A 23,436-nucleotide genomic window follows, 5' to 3' on the forward strand; every position below is an offset into this window, starting at 1 on the left:
ACGGCAGCGATTACGTTGGTTCATAGCTGTAGTGATTATCTAGGCAATATGCCAGGTTAAACTACTGTGTAGCTCAAACTTGCAGAGTATAGCTGGGAAGGATTGAGGTCAGCTCACATTCTCACCACAAACAAACCTCTCCAGAGCTTGTTTGGAACTAGGCTGAGGACACTTTTTCTTAAGATATCTTAATGGTATTGTTTTTGGATTATTGTATTCACACTTGCCCAGATGATTAGCACCAAAGGTTAAAACGAACCGTGGTCTGGTTTAACAGGACTAAAAAGGAGGTGTGAAAAGCGTCATATGTGTCATCAACTGAACCCGTGATATATGGGACGTCCATGCTATGTGACACAGTGGGGACACAACTAAATCTGTAGGTACTTCCTGAGTAGGTACTTTATGAGGTACAGGAACATTACTGCTCCTTTTCTCATTTTATCTATATGGACACCTGATGGCTTTAGCCTCTACCGTACCGTTATCTGTTAGGCTACTTAGGGATTATAATGTTTTGTATGTAACCTTCAGATGCATAGTGGAGATCCTTTGTCTGCTCCTCTTTAAATTGTTCAATGTATTGCTCCAAAAATGACTTACATTTCAAAAGGTAATTCGTCTGCCCTTGCTATTGAAAAGTCCATAATAAGGGCGAGGCTTAGTGTAGGGTCAGTTCTGCAGTATAATGCCAGAGTGTCTGTCTGTGATCTGGAAATCAAAAGCGACTGGGTCATTCAGCAGCACAGCGATTCAGTACAATGTCTCAAACAGAAAAAAATTCTACAGTTCAGAACAGCCAGGTTTAAGCGTTTCATTCCTATTGAAATATGATAGTGAGCAGGCAGTTGAAGCAAGATGAAAGATTTGAGGAAAGGAAGGGACCAGAAAATGCTATGCTGGACAGCAGCCACAGAAATATTTGGTTGAGGGTATTGTATTGCCAATAGAAGAAAATTCACCAGTTACTGTGAGATATACAGTCTCCACTAAGGACCTTGATTTGGGATAAAGTTCTGGCTGGCTTCAGTGGACGAGACTTCTCGCTGAGCATGGTGCTGGGACGCTGGGGTGTTGTCACTGTTGAAAGAAACTTGAAGAACTTTTGGATGTTCATCAATTTGTGGAGGAACCTCTTAAGGTGCTTTGAAGAACCTTCAAGGAACAGTTTCCTTCTAAAGGCCTTTTCCTGAAGGTTTCTCAGATTCCTCTTCAGTTTCAAATTGAAGAACCTCCAAAAGTTCCTCAAGGAACCTCAAGTGCAAAATTTTGCCACAAGAAGGTGAGGGGAGTGGAGTGGTTTTATAGGGCACATAAAGGTAAAGGTGCACATATTCATCCTCCACATTTTACTCATCTGTGGTAGTAAACACACCCACACACAAACACTAGTGAACTAGGGGCAGTAAACACACACACACAGCGGGCAGTCAACTCTAGCACCCGGGGAGCAGAGAAGGTGAAGGGCCTAGCTCAAGGGCCCAACAGTGGCAGCTTGCCGAGCCCGGGTATTGAACCCACAACCCTTGTCATCAATAGCCCGGAGCTCCAAATGCTGAGCCACCACTGCCCATAATAAAGGAGAGGAGGAGTTTGAGTGTGGTCTTTCTCCCAAACGATTTATTTCATAAGCCATTCCAATAAAGCTGTAGCTATTCCCGTTTTTTATTTGTTGATTGAATCTGAATCTGCAGCTGCTTTTTATATTAAAATTTAAAATGAATGGACCAATAGAAAGTACTCCAAAAACATTGTCTTTCTACATTGTCTTCCAATGAAAATTGAGAAGTTGTATGTCAGATAGGCATTGTGAAGATACAAGGTTGTTGTGCGACAGCAACAATATTGAAAATACAGTGTCATTTGCTAATTTAGCCTGTCTTTAAGTATTATATATTAGTATGGCTTGTAAGCCGGTCAAAAAGAAATGCTTCACAAACTTCCTCCCACAACTCTAGCAGCAAGGACCTGATGTTAATTTCATTCAACCTTCTAACAATCTTAGAACATTAGCTCACATTACACAGAATGACAGACTGACCTCTGATTCAGCAGACAGACACTACATTGAATAAATAACTTGGCATTCCTGGTTATATGTAGGTTGACGTGCTCAAGTTCACATGCCATCTGTGATGGGGTCAGTTTGGAATCATATGTGATACAGCTGGTTGAGACGTTTGCATCTTGATTCTGGCCTATTGTAGCTATCATTGGCTTTGCTAATGCTTAGATGCAGTATAACTAAGCATTTTATGCTGTACATGTCCATGGGCAACACTCTTCTCCAAGTGTGTTTAGTTGCCCAGTGATGTTGAGTGAGTGGCAAAATAACAAATAATAGTTATTGCTTAGCTTTATCACCATTTATCATCTCTTCATAGCCTATTCGAACTGCTAGTTAAGTACTTAGAGGGTGGAAGCTAGCACTATCAGATATTTTGAAACAGCCCTAAAGCAGCTGAAATGTTGGATAGCATTGCGTTCAGTGATGTTGAGGGGGTTGGGTGATGTTGAGAAAGCTAGGCCAATTATTCTTTCTTGAACATTCGGTCGAATTAACCAAAGAATGATCTAACAGAAAAGAAAGCTCACTGGCTTTTATTTAGATTCAGTGCAGGTAATGCTGTGCATGCAGTCAGATCCATAAGTATTTGGACAGCGACAATGACACAATCAAGATGTGACTGAAGTGTAGATTAGTTTTAGCTGTAATTCATTTGATTTGACAAAAAGGTTGTGGTTTAGGAACTACGGCTATTTTTGCATAGACTCTCTGTAGTATTGGACAAATGAACATGGTTATAAATATAAGGAGTATTTTTTAATGCAAATGTTTTGCAGGCATAGACTACCTGGAGCTGACTATAGTTGCTGCTTTTTTGTAGTTCTTTCTGGCTTAAGTTTTGCAGCATTTAATTATATCCAAAATAGTAAAGCTCTTCATACTTCAGACTTCATCCTGCCATTTCTATCAGCAGTCACGTCATCAATAAGCATGAATGACCCAGTTCATTTTGCATCCATACATACTCATTTACATTTAATTTTTTTTTACAAATTTACATTTAAGGCATTTAGCAGACGCTCTTATCCAGAGCAACTTACGTGCTTTGCTATTTACCCAAGAATAACCTCAGCTAGTTTGAATAGGCTAATAATTTAAAGGTACCTCTAAGCTTAGACATTACTAAACACAAGTCAGTAAGGAGACCACTCTGCTATTCGCCCAAGTATTTTCAGAAGAGGAGGGTCTTCAGTCTGCGTTTGAAGACAGTGAGCGACTCTGCCGTTCGGACACCCAGGGGAAGCTCGTTCCACCACTTTGGTGCAGGACAGAAAAAAGCCTGGACGCTTGTCTTCCATGGATTTTGAAGGGTGGCGGATCAAGCCGAGCCGTACTTGAAGCTGGAAGGGCTCTTTGTGCGGATCGGCTTTTGACTGTTGCCATCAAGTATGGAGGGGCTGGTCTGTTCTTGGCTTTGTAGGCCAGCGTTAGGGTTTTGAATCTGATGCGGGAAGCAGCTACAGGAAGCCAGTGAAGAGAATGCAGCAGTGGAGTGACATGGCTGAATTTAGGAGCATTGAAGATGACCCGTTACGCTGCATTCTGGATACGCTGCAGAGGCCTGATGGTGCGCAGAGGAAGACCAGCCAGAAGAGAGTTGTCTTGAAGTCTTGAAGTGACGAGAGACTGAACGAGCACCTGGGTGGCCTCTCTAGAGAGGAAGGGTTGAATTCTCCGGATGTTGTACAGGAGAAATCTGTCATGCATGACATGTATGACATACTCGCCATACAATAACAGTATCTCCACCATGTTTGATAGATGATGTGGTATTACTTACTGTGGTAAGTAATGTGGTATACTCAAGTTAATCTTGCTTTCAGTTGTCCAAAGAATCTTGTTTCAGAACTCAGCAGACTTTTTAAGAAGTAGGAGGCTTTCTGTCAGTCTAATCTGGTTTTGAGTGTTACCAGTAGTTTGCAGCTTAATGATATGGATGAGCTTTTCTTCACTAAAGAAAGAATTCCACAATTCCCCCAAACAATCATCTACTTTAGATGTCTGACATGGTCTTCCAGGCCTTTTGATGTTGCTGAGCTTGTTGTTGAGCCGTTTCTTTATTACTATTTTACTTTTTTAATTTATTTTTATTTTACCGCTGATATAGTTTTAAAAAGTGGAAAAAGAAATCCAGCTTGGAGTCAGATTGGAGATTTAACTGAACGAAAACCTTTATCTGTTGCCCATGTCAGCTTTAATTCAATTAAATTCCGATCAGCTTTTAGAGTTTAACCTTTAGGAGAAGAGTGGAGGAATCCACCATGTCATTCCTGCGTGATGCTCCCACTAATCCAGCCTATGTGTTATTTAATGTGCTGAAGCGTTTATTAGAGAGAATGGCAGGAGATTAGAGGGAGAGAGAGCGAGCGAGCATATGTCAGTGCTGCATTTTACTACAGTAATCTCATCTGCTTAGAGACAGGATTGAGTGGCAGTGCTCATCCGAAGCTTTCTTTCCCTACTGCCTGCAATTTGATACAGTCAACTTTGGAGGACTGTTAAAAAGACTGAGCCAGGGTTAGGTGTCAGAGAGTAAAAGAGGCACACAGGCGTACCATTTTGGTTACATGTGCTGTAAGGTCTTGGCCATTTGTGGGCCATTTATTCGTATAGACTTTTTTTTTAATCATAAGACAGAGACCAGCAGATCAAGATAGAAATGTAATGGATGTCTGCAGTATTGGTTCTTGTATGCTGTAGTAATGATTGTGACGTGCATATCTGTTTACATGCAAGTGTGTGTATAATTGTGCGACCTGTGAGGTTCATTGACTGTGCCTTAAGAGAACTGCAATTTCCCCTTGTATACACAGTGAAAAATAACCCAGTACAACATCATTCATCTGTCCTGAGGGGGAAATAAAATGCAGTGTACGCTAAGGAGCTTTATAAAATGATTACATTATTAGTTCAGGCGATAACCTTGTTGTTTTGGAAAAGTTGAATGATAAATGAATAAATGTTGGGAAATGGATTATATTCACAGTTTAAGGATCAACCAGGAACCGTTATTAAATTTTCAGGCAGTTTTTTACATGATGGTAAATTCATCTTTTTTTTTCATTGTGCTTCATGTGGACCGGTCGTATATACTGGAACCTAGGATTTTATTTTTAACTAAGCAGGATGTGTCTTGCTTGGAACACAATACCTGTATAATATCTGTTTTAAGTTATGGGATGTCTTAACAACTAGCTTTTAGGTCTTAGCACCATCCCTGGCTCTGGTGGCCAGTCTGAATAAGCAGGAGCATGACGGAGGAGGCGGAAGTTGTGGGTGGGGGAGGTGGCAAAGGGTGTTGTGGTGGGCTTAGCACCAGAGCACATCCCCACGCCGGGCGCCACTCTCAGCTGGCAGGCGGCCAGCAATGTGGCACGGCTGGCCAAGCTGATGGGCAACACCGGGGCACCCATCTTGTGCTACACATTATGTAGCACCTGTAAACAGATATTGTACTTAAAGGCATTTTTTCCAGTGTTGTCCAATAATCGCTAGCTACACAATGACTGTGACACCATGTCCAATAGGTGCTGCTGGACAGTCCTCAACTGGAGATGGAACAGTCAAATGTATTATTGTATTGTAATGATTTATATCATAGCATATCATATATAATTTTGTACTGTTAGGATGTGACTAGCATGTTAGCTTATGGCTTGTCTGTTAGCTAGCTTGGACCAGGACATCTTAGCTTTTCTTTAATATAGAGTTTTAAATAAAGACAGTCCTTATTGTGCCTAATTGAGAAAATGTATGGGATCAAGACATCACTGTGCCATATCATATTCTGGATTCTGTGAATCGTTACCCTTATATCTTCACCTGTGGGTTTACATTATGGGGCTAACTAACAACTGCTGCTTTGTGAATTGCTCTTACTGTTTAAATGAACAGGTACAGATTTTCATAGTCCTAGATTTCACTCTCACCCTCTCTCTCTCTCTCTAATTTGTTTCCTTATAGGCTCCAACTACTCCAGCCCGTCCCTGGCTCCGGTGGCCAGTCTGAATGAGCAGGAGCATGGCGGAGGAGGCGGAGGTGGTGGTGGTGGAGGTGGCGGAGGTGGTGTGGTGGGCTTGGCACCAGAGCACATCCCCACGCCGGGCGCCGCTCTCAGCTGGCAGGCGGCCATCGACGCGGCACGGCAGGCCAAGCTGATGGGCAACGCCGGGGCACCCATCTCCACCGTCAGCTCCACCCAGCGCAAGCGGCAGCACTACAGCAAGCCCAAGAAGCCGGCTACAACAGCGGCCACACGGCCCCCGCGAGCCCTGCTCTGCCTCACCCTCAAAAACCCCATCCGCAGAGCCTGCATCAACATTGTGGAATGGAAGTATCCTTTTGCTATCTGCAGATTAGTATGCTGTTCTTTATGAAATGCCATGTGGTGCTACTGTTAGTAGTTGTCTTTACTACATGTTTTGATGTCTTTAAAGGAGCAGCTCTACCAAATATGCTAACATGGGTGTCAATGAATAGAAGCGAATAACCACCAGCCTAGATTCAGATTCCACTGATAAAAATAATTTCAGTGATTCAGCTTTATTGGACTGTGGCATTTGGATGGTACGTCAAGTATTTAAAGAAGTATAATATAAAAGTGGAACTAAATGAGAGCACATCATTCATAGCCTCCAGTGAATTAAATAGGAAATGTTTTATTGGAAAAGAAAAGTAAGAAACATCTAAAAAAGGCTCTAAATGCTCGTAGTAGACGTCTAGATGTCTATCAAAACCTTAACAACATGAACTGAGAATGAAATTAGCAGAAAGAGTTCGAGAAAGCGTTTCCAGAGATGGAGCCTGAGCGACTGGGTGACTGACTGAGAGATTGATTGATAATGCATTTGCTGAGAGTAGCTGTTGAATATGTGAGCACACAAACTGCGTGCAGAGGTGATCAGTGAGCCAAATGATTAAGTGATTGATTAGTTGTGGTTTTAGTGATTGATTGAGCGTGGATAAAGAGGACAGCTTTCCTTCACACTCCCTATAGAGCACTTACAGTCGTAGCAAACTAGCTTTTTACAGCTGCCAATGAGGGGACCATCACTGAAGCAAGGACTTGGGGCAAATTGGCAAAACTGGCCAGTGGACTTCCCAAGGCTGTGGTCTTGTTCTATACTAAAACCACTTTTAAGACCATCATTTTGGCCCAGTGTTAGAATCACAGCCAATAGTTACAACTGATAATTCAGCAGCTACATTATCAGCTGGTATTTAGCACAGACTCATAATGTAGCATCACAATGTAGTGTGCTGTTAGCATGCACACATACTGACGTGTGGTCACTGATGCTGGGCATGTACAGTCTTTTTAAATGCAATTAAATGGAGTGTTGCAGATAAGAACTCCCACGACCCCCCGGCCAGAGGATCAAGGGTTCAACAGGTACATGCACTCAAACCAGTAGGAGTATACTCTAGAACTGGGGTTAGTGATCATGTTTTTGGATAGGTTATAGTCCATCTGCCTCCGCCTGCCCACACTTCAGGGGATCTAACTGGCGACCTTCCGACCCAAGCCTGCTTCTCTAATCTTCTCTAACCTTTCACTACTTTTATTTTAACAATTCTACACCTCGCTGTTTGGTCCATGACCTCTAGTGCTGTGTCCGTGTTAACATGTCAGATTTGCACGTTTTGTGACAGTTCTCCATCACTGTACAGCTTACAGGGCTTACAGAGTGCACCTATCATCAGTGTGTAAGGCGTAATTATTTGCTCACAGGCTGTGTGTCCCATATGTGCATCTCTTAGAAGTGTGTGTGTGTGTGTGTGTGTGTGTGTGTGTGCGAGCGGAAGCCGATTTCTTAAGAGAGAGAGAGAAAAGACAGAAACTCTGATGATCCATGAGTCATAAAACACTGGCATCCCAAATTAAGCATCCAAAGATTCACTCAAAACACAACCCCCTCGCCTCATTCCGTCAACACACACACACAAACACACACACACACTCAGCATGTCTTACTCAAATTTCCCCTCTCTTCAGGAGACTGTTTCATTTCTCTCATTTCTCTCTCTCTCTCTCTCTCTGCCTCTCTCTCGTCTCACTCCTTTCTGATCTCTTTCCCCATCCTACCTCTCCCTCACTGTCTTACTCTCTCTTTTTCTCTCTCCCGCTCCCCCTCTTTCCTGCTCGCTCTCTCCTCCTGCTCTCTCTTGCCAGCTATCCCTCTCTTCTTGTCTCTCTCACTCTCTCCAATATTTTCTCTCTCCCAACGTTCCCTACCTCTCCCTCACTGTCTTACTCTCTCTTTTTCTCTCTCTCGCTCTACCTCTTTCCCGCTCGCTCTCTCCTCCTGCTCCCTCTTGCCTGTTATCTCTCTCTCCTTGTTGCTTTCTTTCTCTTCTCTCTCTCTCTCTCTCTCTCTCTCTCTCTCTCTCTCTCTCTCTCTCTCTCTCTCTCTCTCCTGCTCTCTCTTGCCTACTATCTCTCTCTCCTTGTCACTTTCTTTCTCTCTAGTTTGTTCTCCCATCCCTTTTCCATACCTCTGCCTCACTGTCTCACTCTCTCTCTTCAGTTTCTCTCTCTCTGTCTCCCTTTTCCATACCTCTGCCTCACTGTCTCACTCTCTCTCTTCAGTTTCTCTCTCTCTGTCTCTCTCCTTGTCTCACTCTCTCTATTCTGTTCTCTCTCCCCATCCTACCTTACTTTTTCTTTTTCTCTCGCTCTTTTCACCTCTTTCCCGCTCACTCTCTCTTCTCCTGCTCTCTCTTGCCTGCTATCTCTTTCTCCTTTCTCTCTCTCTCTCTCTTCATTTTGTTCTATGTCCCAACCTTTACTGTCTCACTCTCTCTCTCTCTCTCTCTCTCTCTCTCTATGTGTCACCTTTTCTCTCTTATACTCTCTCTGTCTTATGTTCTCTTGCCCTCGCTCACTCTTTCTCTTTTGTCTTGTCTCAAATTTTTCTATCAGGCTTTCTCACTTTCACTCTCTTTTTCTCTCTTCCTCTTTCTCTTACTCTTCCTGTTATTCTCTCTCTCTCACTTTTTCTTACTTTGATTTACTCTCACGCATGCTCACACCTTTCGCACGCTCTTTCAGGCTCTCTCTTCCTCCTCTCTGTCGCTCTCTCTCTTGTTCTTTCTCCCACTTTCTCTTTTCTGCCGCTTTCTCTCACCTCCTCTCACTCTTTCGCTCTCTCTCTGATTCTGAATGTAATAAACGCTGCTCCTCACTCAGGCGTGATGTAATGGCCATGACTTTGTGCAGGAAAGCGTCAGAATAAAGAACAGACTGCTTAGTGGCGGTTGATGCAGTGCGTTTTTCCGCTGAGGCTCTGACGTAGCTGGGTGTTTCATGAACGTTGTCTGATCATTTTTTTCCGCATCCAAGCACACATATGTACGTACACACACACACACACACACACACACACACACACACACACACACACACAAACACATCCTCTTGGGCTTCTCCAGAGAGACCACGTCTCTGCCCTCTCCCTGGTCGACTGGTGTTTTCTGAGTCTCCCACTGTCCTGGACCACACAAACACGCAAACACACACACACACACACACACACACACACACACACACACACACACACACACATTCTTTATTTAGATCCACAATTAGAGACATAATAAAAGTTCCCCAGTCTTGTCAAATATATTAGTCACCCAGTCCTGCAGTAATGAGAGGCTGTGTCAGCAACAGTTACACAGCAGAACAGAGAATATTACGGATAAATAAACAACAACAACAACAACAACAAAAAATCCCTCCAACTGTGGTGACTTCCAATTATTAAGAAGTCCAGCAGTTCTTTGTTTCCCTCTCTTTGCTGTGAAAAACGAGGTTTTGGTGGGTCCTGTGAGCCAGTTGATGTGCAAGGTCCAGGCTTGGAAATAGTTCTACAGTGATGTTTTTAGCCATATTTCAAACAGATAAGATTAATCTCCCAGGAATCATTGCTGCAGCATGACTAGCATGAGTAGCATCCACTAATTTAACCTCCTTAAACTCTGAATCCACCCAGAATCAGAGGATTCACAGCAATCCATTAACACACCTCCTTCAAACTCATTACAGAAAGGCGGTCTGACCAGAGATTGACTGACTAAGTCTTGCGGCATGTTTCCGTTTTTAGAATTCTGTGTGAAGCGACCAGAAAACCAAACCACCGTATTTCTAACCAAAGTTCACACTGGAAGAGGTTGAAGAGAGGCTGGCTTTTTTTTTGATCAGTTTCTTAGTTGATTGTTGTTCCACCTCAAATCATGTAGGAGTTGCATTCTGATGGATGTACAGTTTATCATTTAAGGTGCAAGAGTTTAATAATGTTGTCCTCTATTGATATTAAAATTATGCAAATGTACGCCAAGCAACACATGTAGCCCTATACTGTATGTAGCCAGAATGATGCAGTATGCTAAAGAATACGAGCTGCTAATCTTGCTAAGTAGGATTTGATCACCAGTGTGACATATACAATAGGTTGATCCTCCTTTTTCATACAGTTGTATAGATCTAAATTGTATAGAATTTTGCATTGATTTCATATCAGCCTTTGTTTCTACAGTTGCCACACGTTCTGTCAATGGATTTATACTGCTTTAAACGTGTCTGTCTTAAAAGTCCCACCCTCTCACCACCACTATTGATCTACATGTACCCGCACCTACATTGGTCAAACTATTTAGGCCCCTCATTTTACCGCCACTATTGGTCTAGATGTACCTACATCTACATTAGCCATTGGTCAAACTGCTTAAGTTCCACCTCCTCACTAGCACTATTGGTCTAGATGTACTTACATCTACATCAGCTATTGGCCAAACTGCTTAAGTTCCACCACCTCACTAGCACTATTGGTCTAGATGTACTTACATCTACATCAGCTATTGGCCAAACTGCTTAAGTTCCACCACCTCACTAGCACTATTGGTCTAGATGTACTTACATCTACATCAGCTATTGGCCAAACTGCTTAAGTCCCGCCTTTTCACTGCCACTGTTGGTCTACATGTATCTACGTCAACCATTGGTCAAACTGCTTCCCACCACATCAGATTGACCATATCCTCAAAATGCTGAAATGCACATGAAAATAAACACAGATCAGTTTAACTTTACAATCTTTGTATTGATGTATTAATTTCTTTATTTATTTTGAACACAAAAAAATAAGATTCTTTTTAAAAATAACTTTTTAACTTTTTTACATTTTATGTTGACATGAGAGGAGATGATTTAGCAATTTTATTATATAGAAATTATATTTCATAGGCTATTAATGCTGTGTAATTTTAGTGAATTAGTAAATGATTATGTATTAATGTTCATTAGCTGCAGCTTAGCCTTAACAGCTTAGACCTATTTGAAGTCCCCCAGCAACAACATCCTAACCATGACAGGCGCACATGTGTCCCCAGTGTCCTCTTTTTAAAAAAAAAAAACACAATATGGTCACCCTAACATACAGTTGTTAAATGAGTTAATTTAAATTGTGATTAGGAGCTAAAGTGCAATTCTGCTTTCCTGCTTAAGAGCGCCGCTGTACCGCACTAGTTTATTTTCGCCCTGTCACCAGGGTTCGCGGTGTTGATCTACAACTATGTTTATCTAACCAGGCCTGTGTTATTGTGGCCTTGTAATTCTTCATGTGGGATTCTGAGCTCATGCTATTTCGTCATGAAGTGCTGAATGTTGGTCTGGAGAGCCATAACTCATTCTTTTCCACAGAGCAGCCGCTGCCAGTGGGAGCTACAAACACATCCAGAACTCAAAACAGATCCAGTGGGCTCAGTTTAAAGCCGTCACTGTCAACTGTATGAGCAATGCAGTAATCTACACAGTACTCCAACAGCTAATCAGGTGAACAGGTATTTTAAATAAAAAGGTTGTGTTGAGTGTTTTCAATGCTGGTAAGCCAGTCCATCAGCATATATGGTGTGTTTTGAACACTGGTATGCTGGTTAACCAGCACATTACCAGCACCAGACCAATCTGCACCAGTACATGCTTTGTTTTAAATGTTGGTTTGCTGGTCAACTAAAAATTATCACCAATCATTCGCAGTTCAAATGTGCACATCCTTAGTCTAAAGCAAAAGTGAAGCAACCACAAGTCTAGGCAATAACAACCCATTTGCAATGTTATTCTGCTAAACCTATATACATACTGTACATATTTCTGGGTTACACAAATGAAGTGATTGACAGCTTTGGCTGGAAGAGACCGTCTGCATCATGCTGTTTCTGTCCATTACATGGAGCGGTTAAGTTGCACTTTTACTGCTGAAGCATTACGCTAACTGGACAAACCGGGTATCCAGGGGGAAAATTTGCATCAAAGAAGATTGGTCTGGGAGAAGGGGAAGGGTCTACCAAATAAGTAGGTGAGTCTGACTCTGGTCTGTATTGTGTAGACGCTGGTTGCAAATTTGACAATATAGCAGTTTTACTTAATTTCCATAAAACAGAAGGGACTGGAACCATGGCGTTTCTACAGTGGTTGGTCTGAAGGCACATTTTAGTAGGGACAGTTCTCTAGGAACCCAGGTTTCCGGTTCTAAGTAACCTTTAATAAGATTCCAGTGCCGCCATTCAGATAATATTATTATCTAGATTCATGTGAGTCCATCTTACCAGTCTCACAGTCCTACTGGAGGTAAACAATTATGCTAAGAACCTGTAAGATGAAACTGTCAGGAGTTCCCTTTGAAAAGCATGACTTTTTAAAGTTGGGATGTCGTTTTAAAGCATGAGCCAGCAGTCTTGCGTCTGAAAAGAGCTCACGAGCCTTTGATGGAAATGAGGGGCCATTGTAGAAAGGGAACGATAAGTCCGAAAATAAGAAGCAGACAAACAGTGACCTTTTAAGCCGTGTCCTAAAAGAGTCATTTAGTCTCTATGCTCAGCACTTTCAGACACAAGTGCTTGTGGTTATTAATAACAATGGCAGAATTTGCACTGTGACAAAAATGATACCCCTTTTTTTGCAACAATACATTAATAATAATAATAATAATAATAATAATAATTAGTTTAAAAATGAGCAAAATTAGCAAACAATGCAAATGCCACAGTCTGAGTTGGTACTTTTAGGAGACCTTAACATGACTAAGACAAAGCCCCTGTTTACATTTGGTCACTTTTTGTGACCAGTGTCTGGATTGTATCCTGATAAGATTTAAGCCACATGCATTTAGACTGAGTAGTCAAATGCATCTCCGGGTAGTCAGGCTGAAATCCGATTGCTGTGTGGGATGGAATATGCAAATCAGCTTGTTATACAGCAATCAGTTGTTTATCCATTCAGCCTGTGCTGTGCTAAAGATGGTTGCTGTCGCAACATTCACAGTTTTACATGCCGTAATCCTCCACGATTGTCTTCCTCAGACACGGCCCAGCACGCGCCCAGCTATGCACTGCTTGGGGATGTGTTTTGGTTTTACTGGGAGGGGTTTTGGTTATCGAATGTGTCTTAGAGAGATGGATGCATCAGACAGGTCAGATTGGATGTGCATGTTTGAACATCAGAAACCCATCTGCATGGGTTGCTGTGATATTGACATAGGCGTTAACAAACTGCTTTCATAAGTGGGAGCAGGTGAGATGGAGGTCGCTCTGGATTTGATGTGAGTGATTGTGAATGACGCAGAAGAAACTCGGAAATCCGATTTGAGCAGCCATTGCTTCCAGACTGAGATGCATCTGGACAAATCTGATTGTAATTACAATTCTAACTACCTCCAATTAGGGTTTGGATAGATTTGCTAAATTAAATGTAGATTTCCTGTATTTTTGGCTGTCCAGAATATTAAAAATGAATCTGAATACATTCTAAATATGAAATATGAAAATCTCTAAACATAGCCTGGTTTGAGGGATTATATTTGTATCTGTAAACTTGCATTTTATGTGGCTTGGCCTTAGCCAAATATAATACTGATGCTCAAGAAGCCTGAAGTGATCAGGTATAAACGGGGTCAAAGACCAGGGCTAGGTTTAGGACCAGTGTAAAGGTTTTGGGTTGAGGTTAAAGTTAGGGCTAGGGTTAGTATTGGGGGTTATTCAAATACATGTAATAAAAATTTTGTTGTGAGGTAACAGTAAGTTAAGTATCTACAAAGCATCTAGAATGGACTATCCAACTTCCCTTGAGCAGCATGTCTGGGAGGGGCTAAGCTTTCTATTAGACTGAGTTTTCCATGATATAGGCTCTTTGTGGACTGCATATGTCCTAATGCTTGGTTGTATACATACACTTTACTGGAGGAAAGAGGATAAAAGAGAACACCTTCATGGAGAAGTGTATACTTGTCATTGCTGTTGTTTTGTCTTTCCTGTTTTCTCACTCTCCTGGGAGTTTGTCGGATGTGACATGACTGTGATACTTGTGTGTATTTTAGGTCCAGTTTATATCACTTCTGTCCAGTTGAATTGACCTTAACCCCTCACTCCTCCAGACCCTTTGAAATCATCATTTTGATGACTATTTTTGCTAACTGCGTGGCCTTAGCTGTCTACATCCCCTTCCCAGAGGACGACTCCAACGCCACCAACTCCAACCTGGTAAGAGAGATGACGCTGCTTTTTCTTCTTCATGCTACTGCTGTGGTCAAGCTGTTACACCAGTCTGTGCTAACGAATGCAGCATAGTTGTCACTGACATGCTGATACTGATGGACTACTGTGGGTGGTGATGATGAAGCATGCTTAAGAAGGACGCTGAGGAGGTGAGCTTTAAAGCTCTGAAGACTGTTTGTCAGTAGATGGTTATTGATGGACTTTCCTTCCACACACTTTTGGTGAACTGTTGATGCGCTACAGTTTGGCGACCAGGATATTTGGATCGAAGTCTCTGCTCATACATACATAGCTCAGTAATCCATCCACTTTGCTGTCCGGTGTTATGACAACAGTACAACAGGCCTACATACATGTAGAATTCCTTTGTAAGTGCTTTGGAACTAGGCCTTGTACTCTCTTTACTTCCATTAAAAGTAAGTAGCAAGCTTATATGCATAGCTTGACTGATACCATAGAAGAAATTCTGTTGGTTCCATAAAGAACCTTGTTTGTAATGATTTGTGAGGATGAAGAACTGTTTAACTGTTTATGTGAAAGTCCTTTACCAATTTAAAGGCTGGTCATTTGCTAGTACAAACATGGTTCTTTAGGGAACGAAAAGAAGCCCCTTTTTTGAAAGAGTGTGAATTTGTTTCACAAAGCTGATCAATTGCAAGGGAGGATGGCAGTGGCAAAGGGACCCCAAGCGGATATTTAGGCTAAGAGTGTAGCATCCCATCATCAAGGCCCAGCCTCAAATCCCAGCATTGCCTCAGCTGACCCTGGTGCCTGGGTGGGAACAATGACTTTTTTTTTCACTCTTGTCCACCTCAGATGCAGCACTGGTCATCCTCCAGCTCATTGCTTCTCTAAGCACATGTGAACCACAGCTCAGAGCAGTTTGTTTAGCTCATTCAAAGTCCCAGATTGGTTGGTCCCATATGACACACAAATTCTTTGGAGGAATGCTATCGAAGACCCACTTTTGGTTCCCTGGAGAATCATTCAGTGGATGTTCCTTTAAGAACCATTTTTACATAAGATGTGTGAGTGCGGAACAAATCCGTAAGAACCTCCAAATAAGAAATTGCCCTTTAAATGTATACCTTCTTTACCAGGCCAAGGGCCATTTAGGAACAGCGATTATGCCTAAGACTAGGGAGATATCTTATCACCCTCTTTTGATGGTTGCATCTTTCACAGCTATGAAACCATAGATTTAACAGTAGCGAGTACCAGTTTCACACTTTGGGCCATCTGCTCAGCTCCCGTATATCCGACATGTTCATGTTTTCTGCTCTAAATAGCATATCTTGGCGTCTACATTTTGCAAAATGACTGCATTTTATTTATGAGTTTATACTGATAGCAAGCAGCGGGGCGTTGTTCATTTCCAATAATCACTTACTTTGTGTTTGTTTTTTCTATTGGGTTCTGCACCTGTAACCTATAAACTTTGCAAGGATGTAGAAGGCTTTTTGTTGCAGCCCTAAGTGATGGATAGGGTGGCATATTACCTCATATGTTGCCGTTCTGAAGCTGTGCACTCGGAGGCAGCAAAAACGATACATCAGGGGCGGCCCACTGCTCTGCATCCTAATGCTATTTTAACCCCCGAAACATCAGTGTCAAAATGTGGGGCACAGCAGTAATGGTTCATTTGCATGTTTGTGTGTATACATGGCACACACCAGCCTTAAAGGTAGACCTGTGCGCAAGTGTGCGAAATAGTGTGTTTAATAGTCTCTGTATTCATGTGTTTCTAGCTGAAAAGCTACAGTGCACTGTTCTGTGCCTCACTGCATATCTGTATTCACAGCATCAGAGCAACACTGTATCATGTGTTATTGCTTTATTATGTGCATAATCTCATTCTACAGCGGCTCCTGTGGTTAAACACACACACACACACACACACACACACACACACACACACACACATAGACACCTACAGATTGATCAGCAAGTACAACAAGTGACATCTGTTGAGAGTGAAACGTGATGCTTCGGCCTAACATGTGATGCAGGCTTACTGTGGTTGCTGTGGATGTCTGTGTGGGTGTGTGTGCATGGATCTGTTTTCAGTCACTCAAACACATCTTGGCCACATTCAACACAAGTGTAAATGGGACTGTAGATGGTTTACTATATTCGTGACAGTTACTTACAGAGACAGTGTTTCATACTTATCTAAAAGGGACGTTGTCTGTACACACTGTGAAAGTTTAAGAATGGTCTGCTTTCTGCCAGACTGTTCAGTCCACATATGGAAACTGTGCTGTAAAAACTGCCTGTTTTGAAATCACTGTATTATTACAGTTCATTGCTCTTTAGAGTGTAATTGCATTAGCAAGCTGTTAGATTATCTTTATATCAGTGGCATGAAATTAATATAATAATATAGTCTTAATATAGTAATATAGTTTATCACATTTATCAGTACTGCCTCTGTGATCTAAGGATCGTTGGTTCGAATCCTGGGTCATGCTGCCTGCTATCAGCAGCCGGAGCCTGAGGGAGCATAACTGGTCTCCTCTCCTTGGAAAGGGAAGATGGCTTGCGCTCTCTCCCCACATCACTTTAGTGGGATGCTGGCCAGTGCTTCAGAGCTGTGCACACATGTGACAGGGGAAGAGTACTGGGTAACTAATCTACAGTATCTATAAAAAGAAACAGTACTACTGCAACAGTTTGTGTGAATGTGCTGTACATTTACATCCAGACCAAATAAGGTCGTTCCTCCAGACTCGTTCCAAGTATAGCCCAAAATACAATAACATTGGTCATTGCAATTATTTAATTGCACCTACTTGTATAAGCTTTGTAGAGCCTCATCGACCTTAATGAAAACCTGTAGTGCACAACTGTTTTGCCAAGTCAGGTCTTCACCTGAGACTTAGCCTAACAGTGTTTTGTTGTATTGTACAACCCTGTATATTGGCAATGAAGTTGCATTGAGTTGAGTTGAATTGCATTGAATTGAATGTTATTATAGCTCCTACATTATTTTCATTGTAGAATGATAAATAATTCTGTGTTAGTATTGGGTTTTTCATTCAAATATTTGGCCAATTTTTTTACATTTAAATTTCTTAAACGTGGGTAAAAGAGTATTTCCTGTTATGCACAAATTCTTAAAAGTAGGGTACCACACAGTGTGTGTCAGACATGACTGAAGGAACTTTAGTTAGCTTTTTGATTGTGTAGTTTTGACAGCCCTCTATCAGCTGTACATGGCTGTAGCGCTAACAGTGCACAGATGCCCGAAGGATCGGGCAGTGGGTAATCAGTGAGTTCTGTCCTGCTTGGCCCTTTGTCTTTGCACTGACCCCCTGGCAAAGAATATGGGAATATATTTGTGAAGAAAAAAAAAAAATATTGCATATTTTTACATTTCTGCCACAATTTCTTATGCATATTTTGGCAAAGATATGATGTTATTGTTATTGTTGATGTTAAATGCTGTAGTGATCTGGTGTGAGTTCCACACATTGAGATACACTGCAATTTAACATATGGATAAGCAGAATATATGTCCAAATTCTGTGATTCCCATTCAGACTAGCAACAGTAGCTATGAGAGAGCACATTTGTGGACGGAGCATGGACAGTGGCCGTTGTATCACGAGAACGAACGCAGCAGCCAGGCTTTCGCTACAAAGAACTGTTCGGCATGCGACTACCACTCTTCACATATATACTCTTTTACACTCATCAGTGTGGGCTATGAATGGAATCATTCGTAGGCGAGGGTTGTCATGGATATGGTCTCCTTGGTGATGCTGAAATGCACAGCAACCGTGGTAACTGTGCAACAACGGCAGACGACCCGCAGGCTGTGGATCTTTTCTCTCTCTCTTTCTCTCTCTCTCTCTCTCTCTCTCTCTCTCTCTCTCTCTCTCTCTCTCTCCGCTGTGCGCAGTTCAAAGCACTTCACTAACACATGGCGTTTAGTGGAAACACAGCTGTTCGCTTCACTACTCACCTCTGCCTGCGCTTTCTCTATTCAAACTCCGAGCGGCAAGAAACATGGAGTCCGGCGAGCACCTCACGCTGAATGAATCAGCCTTCAGGAACTAACGGCCCAGCACAGCACTGCTTAGCGCGGCCCAGCGCACTCCCTCCATCTGCCATGACACATCCATTCTTGCAGACAGCTACGCTGCCACTGGGGCGAAAGCACAGCGGAAACGTTAGCGGAGGGCTAATGACCCCACGCCACTGACAGGAACGGTGTGTGGCCTTAGCTGAGCAGCGCGGCGGTTAGCTTTTCACCTTATTCCTCCAGCAGGAAGCTGATAGAACACCAGCCTGGTTCTCAGACTGGCAGGTAAAACCCCCAAGAAGTAAAATTAGCTCATTGAGGTGCAATATGGCACTCTTTCCAAGCTGAGTCACACAACTTTAGTCGGTTTGCTAGAGCGCCTGAGATACGGCTACAGAGAGAAGTCCAACACATCTTGACCTGTGTGAAGTCATGAGGAGAATGTGTATACAGGGCTTTGGACAGAGGAGACCCAAGGTGTAGCAGGGCCTACACCTGGTACCGTGGGTAAACTGTAAACACTGTTTTCAGACTAAGTCACCATTGTAGCAGAAACTGTAACTGAAGCCCAAACTCAACCCTTACTTTAAGAATCAATACTACTGGGGCTTCGAGTTGTCTAAGACCTAAGGATTGCTGGTTCGAATGCTGGGTCATGTTCCCAGTCGTCAACAGTGAGAGCCTGAGGGAGCTCTTAGGGAAGTGTGGAGTGTGGGTATATGGCTTGCGCTCTCTTCCCACAACGCTTATAATTGTCTACCTAAAGAAAAGTGCTTTTGCTACATCTGAACATCAACCTGTCCCAAATGTGGCCCAAAACCTGATATTCAGCCAAGCCCCACATGGCTAATACCATAGAAGATGGCATTGATGGCCTAAAGAGCCAGTCAGTTGATTGATGGCTGCCTACAAGCTTAGTTTTTTTACAGCTAAGATGTTTGATGAACCCTTTATAAAGTATTTTTCTCAAGAAGGAATCATATAAGAACCTTTCTTGAGACTTGAATTTAATTTGAACATCACCTGATAGAATAATCCACAAGTAGGCCTAAATATTGCCATCAACATCCTGAGTTGCAGGGTTGCACTGTAAAACGTAAAATACTGTAAAATACAACCCAGAGAATCGTGGTAACCGTGTACCTACTATTAGGGAATAGAGGCTGTGACGTTTTAGGGCTCTTGCACATTTTTTTCTGTGCAAAGTGGAATTCAAACATGATTTGAGGGCACTACTATCTCTCACAATGCTCTCATAATTGATAGTAAATGTTGTAGCTCACTACATCAGCTGAATGTGGACCAAAATGCATTGTGAGAACTTGTTACTAAGCAACAGACAGTAGAACTAACTTGCACCATCGACGTTCGCTCGGATATAAGCAAGTGATAGTTATGAGCCATTGAATGAGCCACAGACCACTGTGATATTTTCCCATGCAGTTCGTTGGTGGGCTTACATTTCGAAGCAACATAGCAGTCAAAGACTCTTCCATGCACAACGAAAAGCTTTTACTGGCCTGAAGTCATGTGTGATGCAAGATGATGATGAGGAAGTGACCGAATTTACTTGTGTTGTCAGCCCTACTTACTTAGTGAACTAAATAGTGTCCCATACATTTCTAGGAAGAAGGAAGTAGGGATCCATTTTGATCACAGCCAGATTCTAGTGCGAAGATGGGTGGTATAATCGAGAGTCTAGTTATGATAATTGCCATTGAATTGAAGTGCTGGGTGCACTGCTGATCTGCTGCCACTTTATGATATACTCTTTGTGTTTCATGGCTATAAATTATTAGCCATTGCAGTGTCAGCCAGTTCACCATTTTAATTAAAAAAGGTCATAGATGAACAAGGCTCTGGCATGCAGTTTGAGTTATGGAGTGTTAGCTGAGTGCATCTAGCTAGCATCTATAGCATCAGGGATGTAGCTGTTGACTAATGGCTGAAATAATCAAAAACAGAACTCTTCAAAATTAGAATGGGTTTATTATTAGATTGATATATGTCTCATCATGGCCCTATAAAGTCAGAGCTCAATGATCACTGATCGTTTTTGGTTTCCAAACTACTAATTACTAACAGTTGGAGCTTGTATGGAGTACTATAGTAAGGCTGAAGGAGGCATATGGAAAGAATATGCGGTATAGAAGAAGGGCCGTTTCTGCAGGCGTGTAAGTGCCAGATTTAGATTCTGAACAGCTTTGGCAGTATTGTCTGTCAGAGAGCTGCCTTTGTTCATAATGAGGCCGATGAAGGATTTGGAATTTAATAAGCTTCGGTTTGTTAGTGGGGAAGAAGGATGCATTGTTGCAGATGTTACTCCGGTCGGAGCTTTGTTTTAATCACAGATCTTTGCACCACCGCTAAGGAGGCATCTCCAGAACTGTGCGTCAAAAACTAAAACAACCCCCAAATAAATAACAAGAAATTGTCATTAAGACTGTTAGTAAGAGCTATGCTGGCAACACTGTTCTACCTCCATTCATTTATGGTAGAACGATCACGTTTGGTGGGTTGTTGGAGCACCTTGGGGTTAATTATATGGCTCAAAGTCACCTTTGCCAGGGTCATCGCAGTGATCAGTTAACATTCAGGACTTTGCATGTGTTCATGATCATGGGATTGTGCCGTTATTGATGTTGTTATGGTTACTGATTGTGTTTGATGCATGTGCCTGTGAGGTCTAGCCTCTATAGGTACTGCCATTGTTAAAGGAAGCCATCGTTTCTCCCATCAACACTCTTTTGGAGTCGGTGTAAGTTTTAAAAATCATCCGTCGATAGTTGTTCAACCCTTCCAATATCTGAGGCCGTTCTGCATCATCTTTCCACACGTAGCGTGATTCCACCTCCAATGCATATTTATGTATAACAGGAAGCAGCATAGTACATTGGGCCCTATGTACTTTACAGGCAACCGCTCATCCAGTGTGTTTTCTGAAATCAAGGGTATTAACAAGACGTTTGTCCCACCTGCTGAAGTAACTCAAGCCTCTATTCCTCTTGGAAGGCTTGATTGCCTTCAGCCACAGCAGCATTAATGAGGCCAGCTAGTGAAGATGGATGATTTGTCCAACTCGTTCCTCTCAAGGTATTCGAATGAGCTTCATCACTCCAGAGAACACAGTTCCGCTGCTCCACAGTCCAATGGTGAGGGGCTTTATAGGCCTTCTAGTTGACACTTGGCGCTGGGCATGGTGGCTTTAGGCTCATCTTCGACTGCTCCAGAGCGTCCCATTCTACTGACTACTTCTGTGGAGATGATGTTGGATTCACTAGTTAGAAGGGGTGTCTGAATACTGAATACTCTGTACTGTTTTTAACATGCTCTTGTTGACTTGCCGTACAATTACTGCGTGAGCTTAAGTGAAGTTTGTTAGATGAGCCTAAAGGGATTGAGTCTTGAGCGGCAGGACTTGCTTAGAAATCAATGAAATCTGACACAATTCACATTAAAAGCTATTTCTAAGCCAATGCAATGACATACTTTACGAATGTGAATATGAATATGAATATTTCAAAACTCTTACACTGGATTTTCTATGGTAAAAAATGCAATAGTAACCCCCTGCTTACTATTATTCCTGACTACTAATATAACTTTGATGAAGAAAGCAGTTATTCACATATTTTCTGTTTCAGTGGTTCAGTTTAGGTCATTGCTGTTGCTGGTTCAAAGCCTCTGAGGTTTCGTTACCAAGAGCTAGCCTGCCAGTCGCAACCATTCCTGATAGGAGCTTTAATGATTCGGGCTTTAATGCATTAAATGTGCTTTGTTACACTCATCACAAATCTGAGAGGGAGAGAGAGAGAGAGAGATCAGGGGAAGCAGGACTGGGCTGTGTGTGTGTGTGTTCATGGCATGGTTTCTGTGCCCTGGTGTGACAAAGCACTTCTGTGTGCCAGATTGATGCCCCTCCTCCCAAGCCTCTCTTTCCCAGAGAGCACATAAAAATGGAGTCCCTAAAATACGGAAGTATGGCTGCTGCGTTCATTATCTGGCTCTCTCCTGCTCCCTCACTCTTTCTCTCTCTCTCTCATATTTCCTCCCTTGCTTTTTTAATAGCCCCATTCTGATGATAAAGAGTGATTTTCAGCTAAAAGCCTTCCTTACTCTTTCTGTTTGTGCTAGTTTTTTCCACTTGCAGGCCTGCTCACTAAATGGAGCTGTTTCTCTCTTGTTTTTCCCTAATCAATAGCCATTTTTCCTTTTCATTTTTCTTCCGGAGATGCTTTCAGTAAGCTCTGTTCATTTATATTTAGAGATTCATCGATGGGAATCGTCTGATATTTTTCAACTACAGATCTGTCTCGGCATACACCTTTATTAAGCCTGAACATTGGGCCTAAATCCCTGTTGAGAAGCATTGCCAGTAGAATAGGACTCTCTGGAGCAGATAAACATAAACCTATTGGCACCCTGCCTAATGCCAGGCATGGGCCAGAAGGGTATAAAACTCCCCAATGCTGAGCTGTAGAGCAGTGGAACCTTGTTGCCTGGAGTGATGGTGGTCCATCCAGATAAGGGGTGGCAATCATCCAACTTCCTCACCTTGTGAATGCTCTTACTAAATGCAATCAAATTTTCACAGCAGTGTTCCACACTAGTAGAAGGCCTTCCCTGGACAGTTGATTTCAGATGAAACAGTGAATGAGGAGGTGTCCCAATACTTTTGTGCATATAATGTATTTAGATATCGAACCATAGACTTTCTCGTAAAGCATTCAGCAGTAGTGGACGGTATGCAGTATGTTCCTCATTTACTACTAAGTATCACTGCAATAAGGCAGAT

The 23,436-nt window shown here is 42.3% G+C and overlaps 1 protein-coding gene across 4 annotated transcripts in view; it reads left to right on the top strand.

Moving 5' to 3' along the window:
- Positions 1 to 23,436, top strand: part of cacna1c (calcium channel, voltage-dependent, L type, alpha 1C subunit) — a 270,161-nt gene that overhangs the window by 80,453 nt on the left and 166,272 nt on the right. For all 4 annotated transcript variants that reach the window (XM_072672845.1, XM_072672846.1, XM_072672849.1 and 1 more), the window contains 2 exons: positions 6,032 to 6,401; positions 14,494 to 14,599. In XM_072672845.1, coding sequence (XP_072528946.1) covers positions 6,032 to 6,401; positions 14,494 to 14,599 — 476 coding nt within the window. The remainder of the gene's footprint in view (positions 1 to 6,031; positions 6,402 to 14,493; positions 14,600 to 23,436) is intronic.

This window comes from Salminus brasiliensis, chromosome 2, assembly GCF_030463535.1.
Source record: "Salminus brasiliensis chromosome 2, fSalBra1.hap2, whole genome shotgun sequence".
NCBI classification, from domain to species: Eukaryota; Metazoa; Chordata; class Actinopteri; order Characiformes; family Bryconidae; genus Salminus; species Salminus brasiliensis.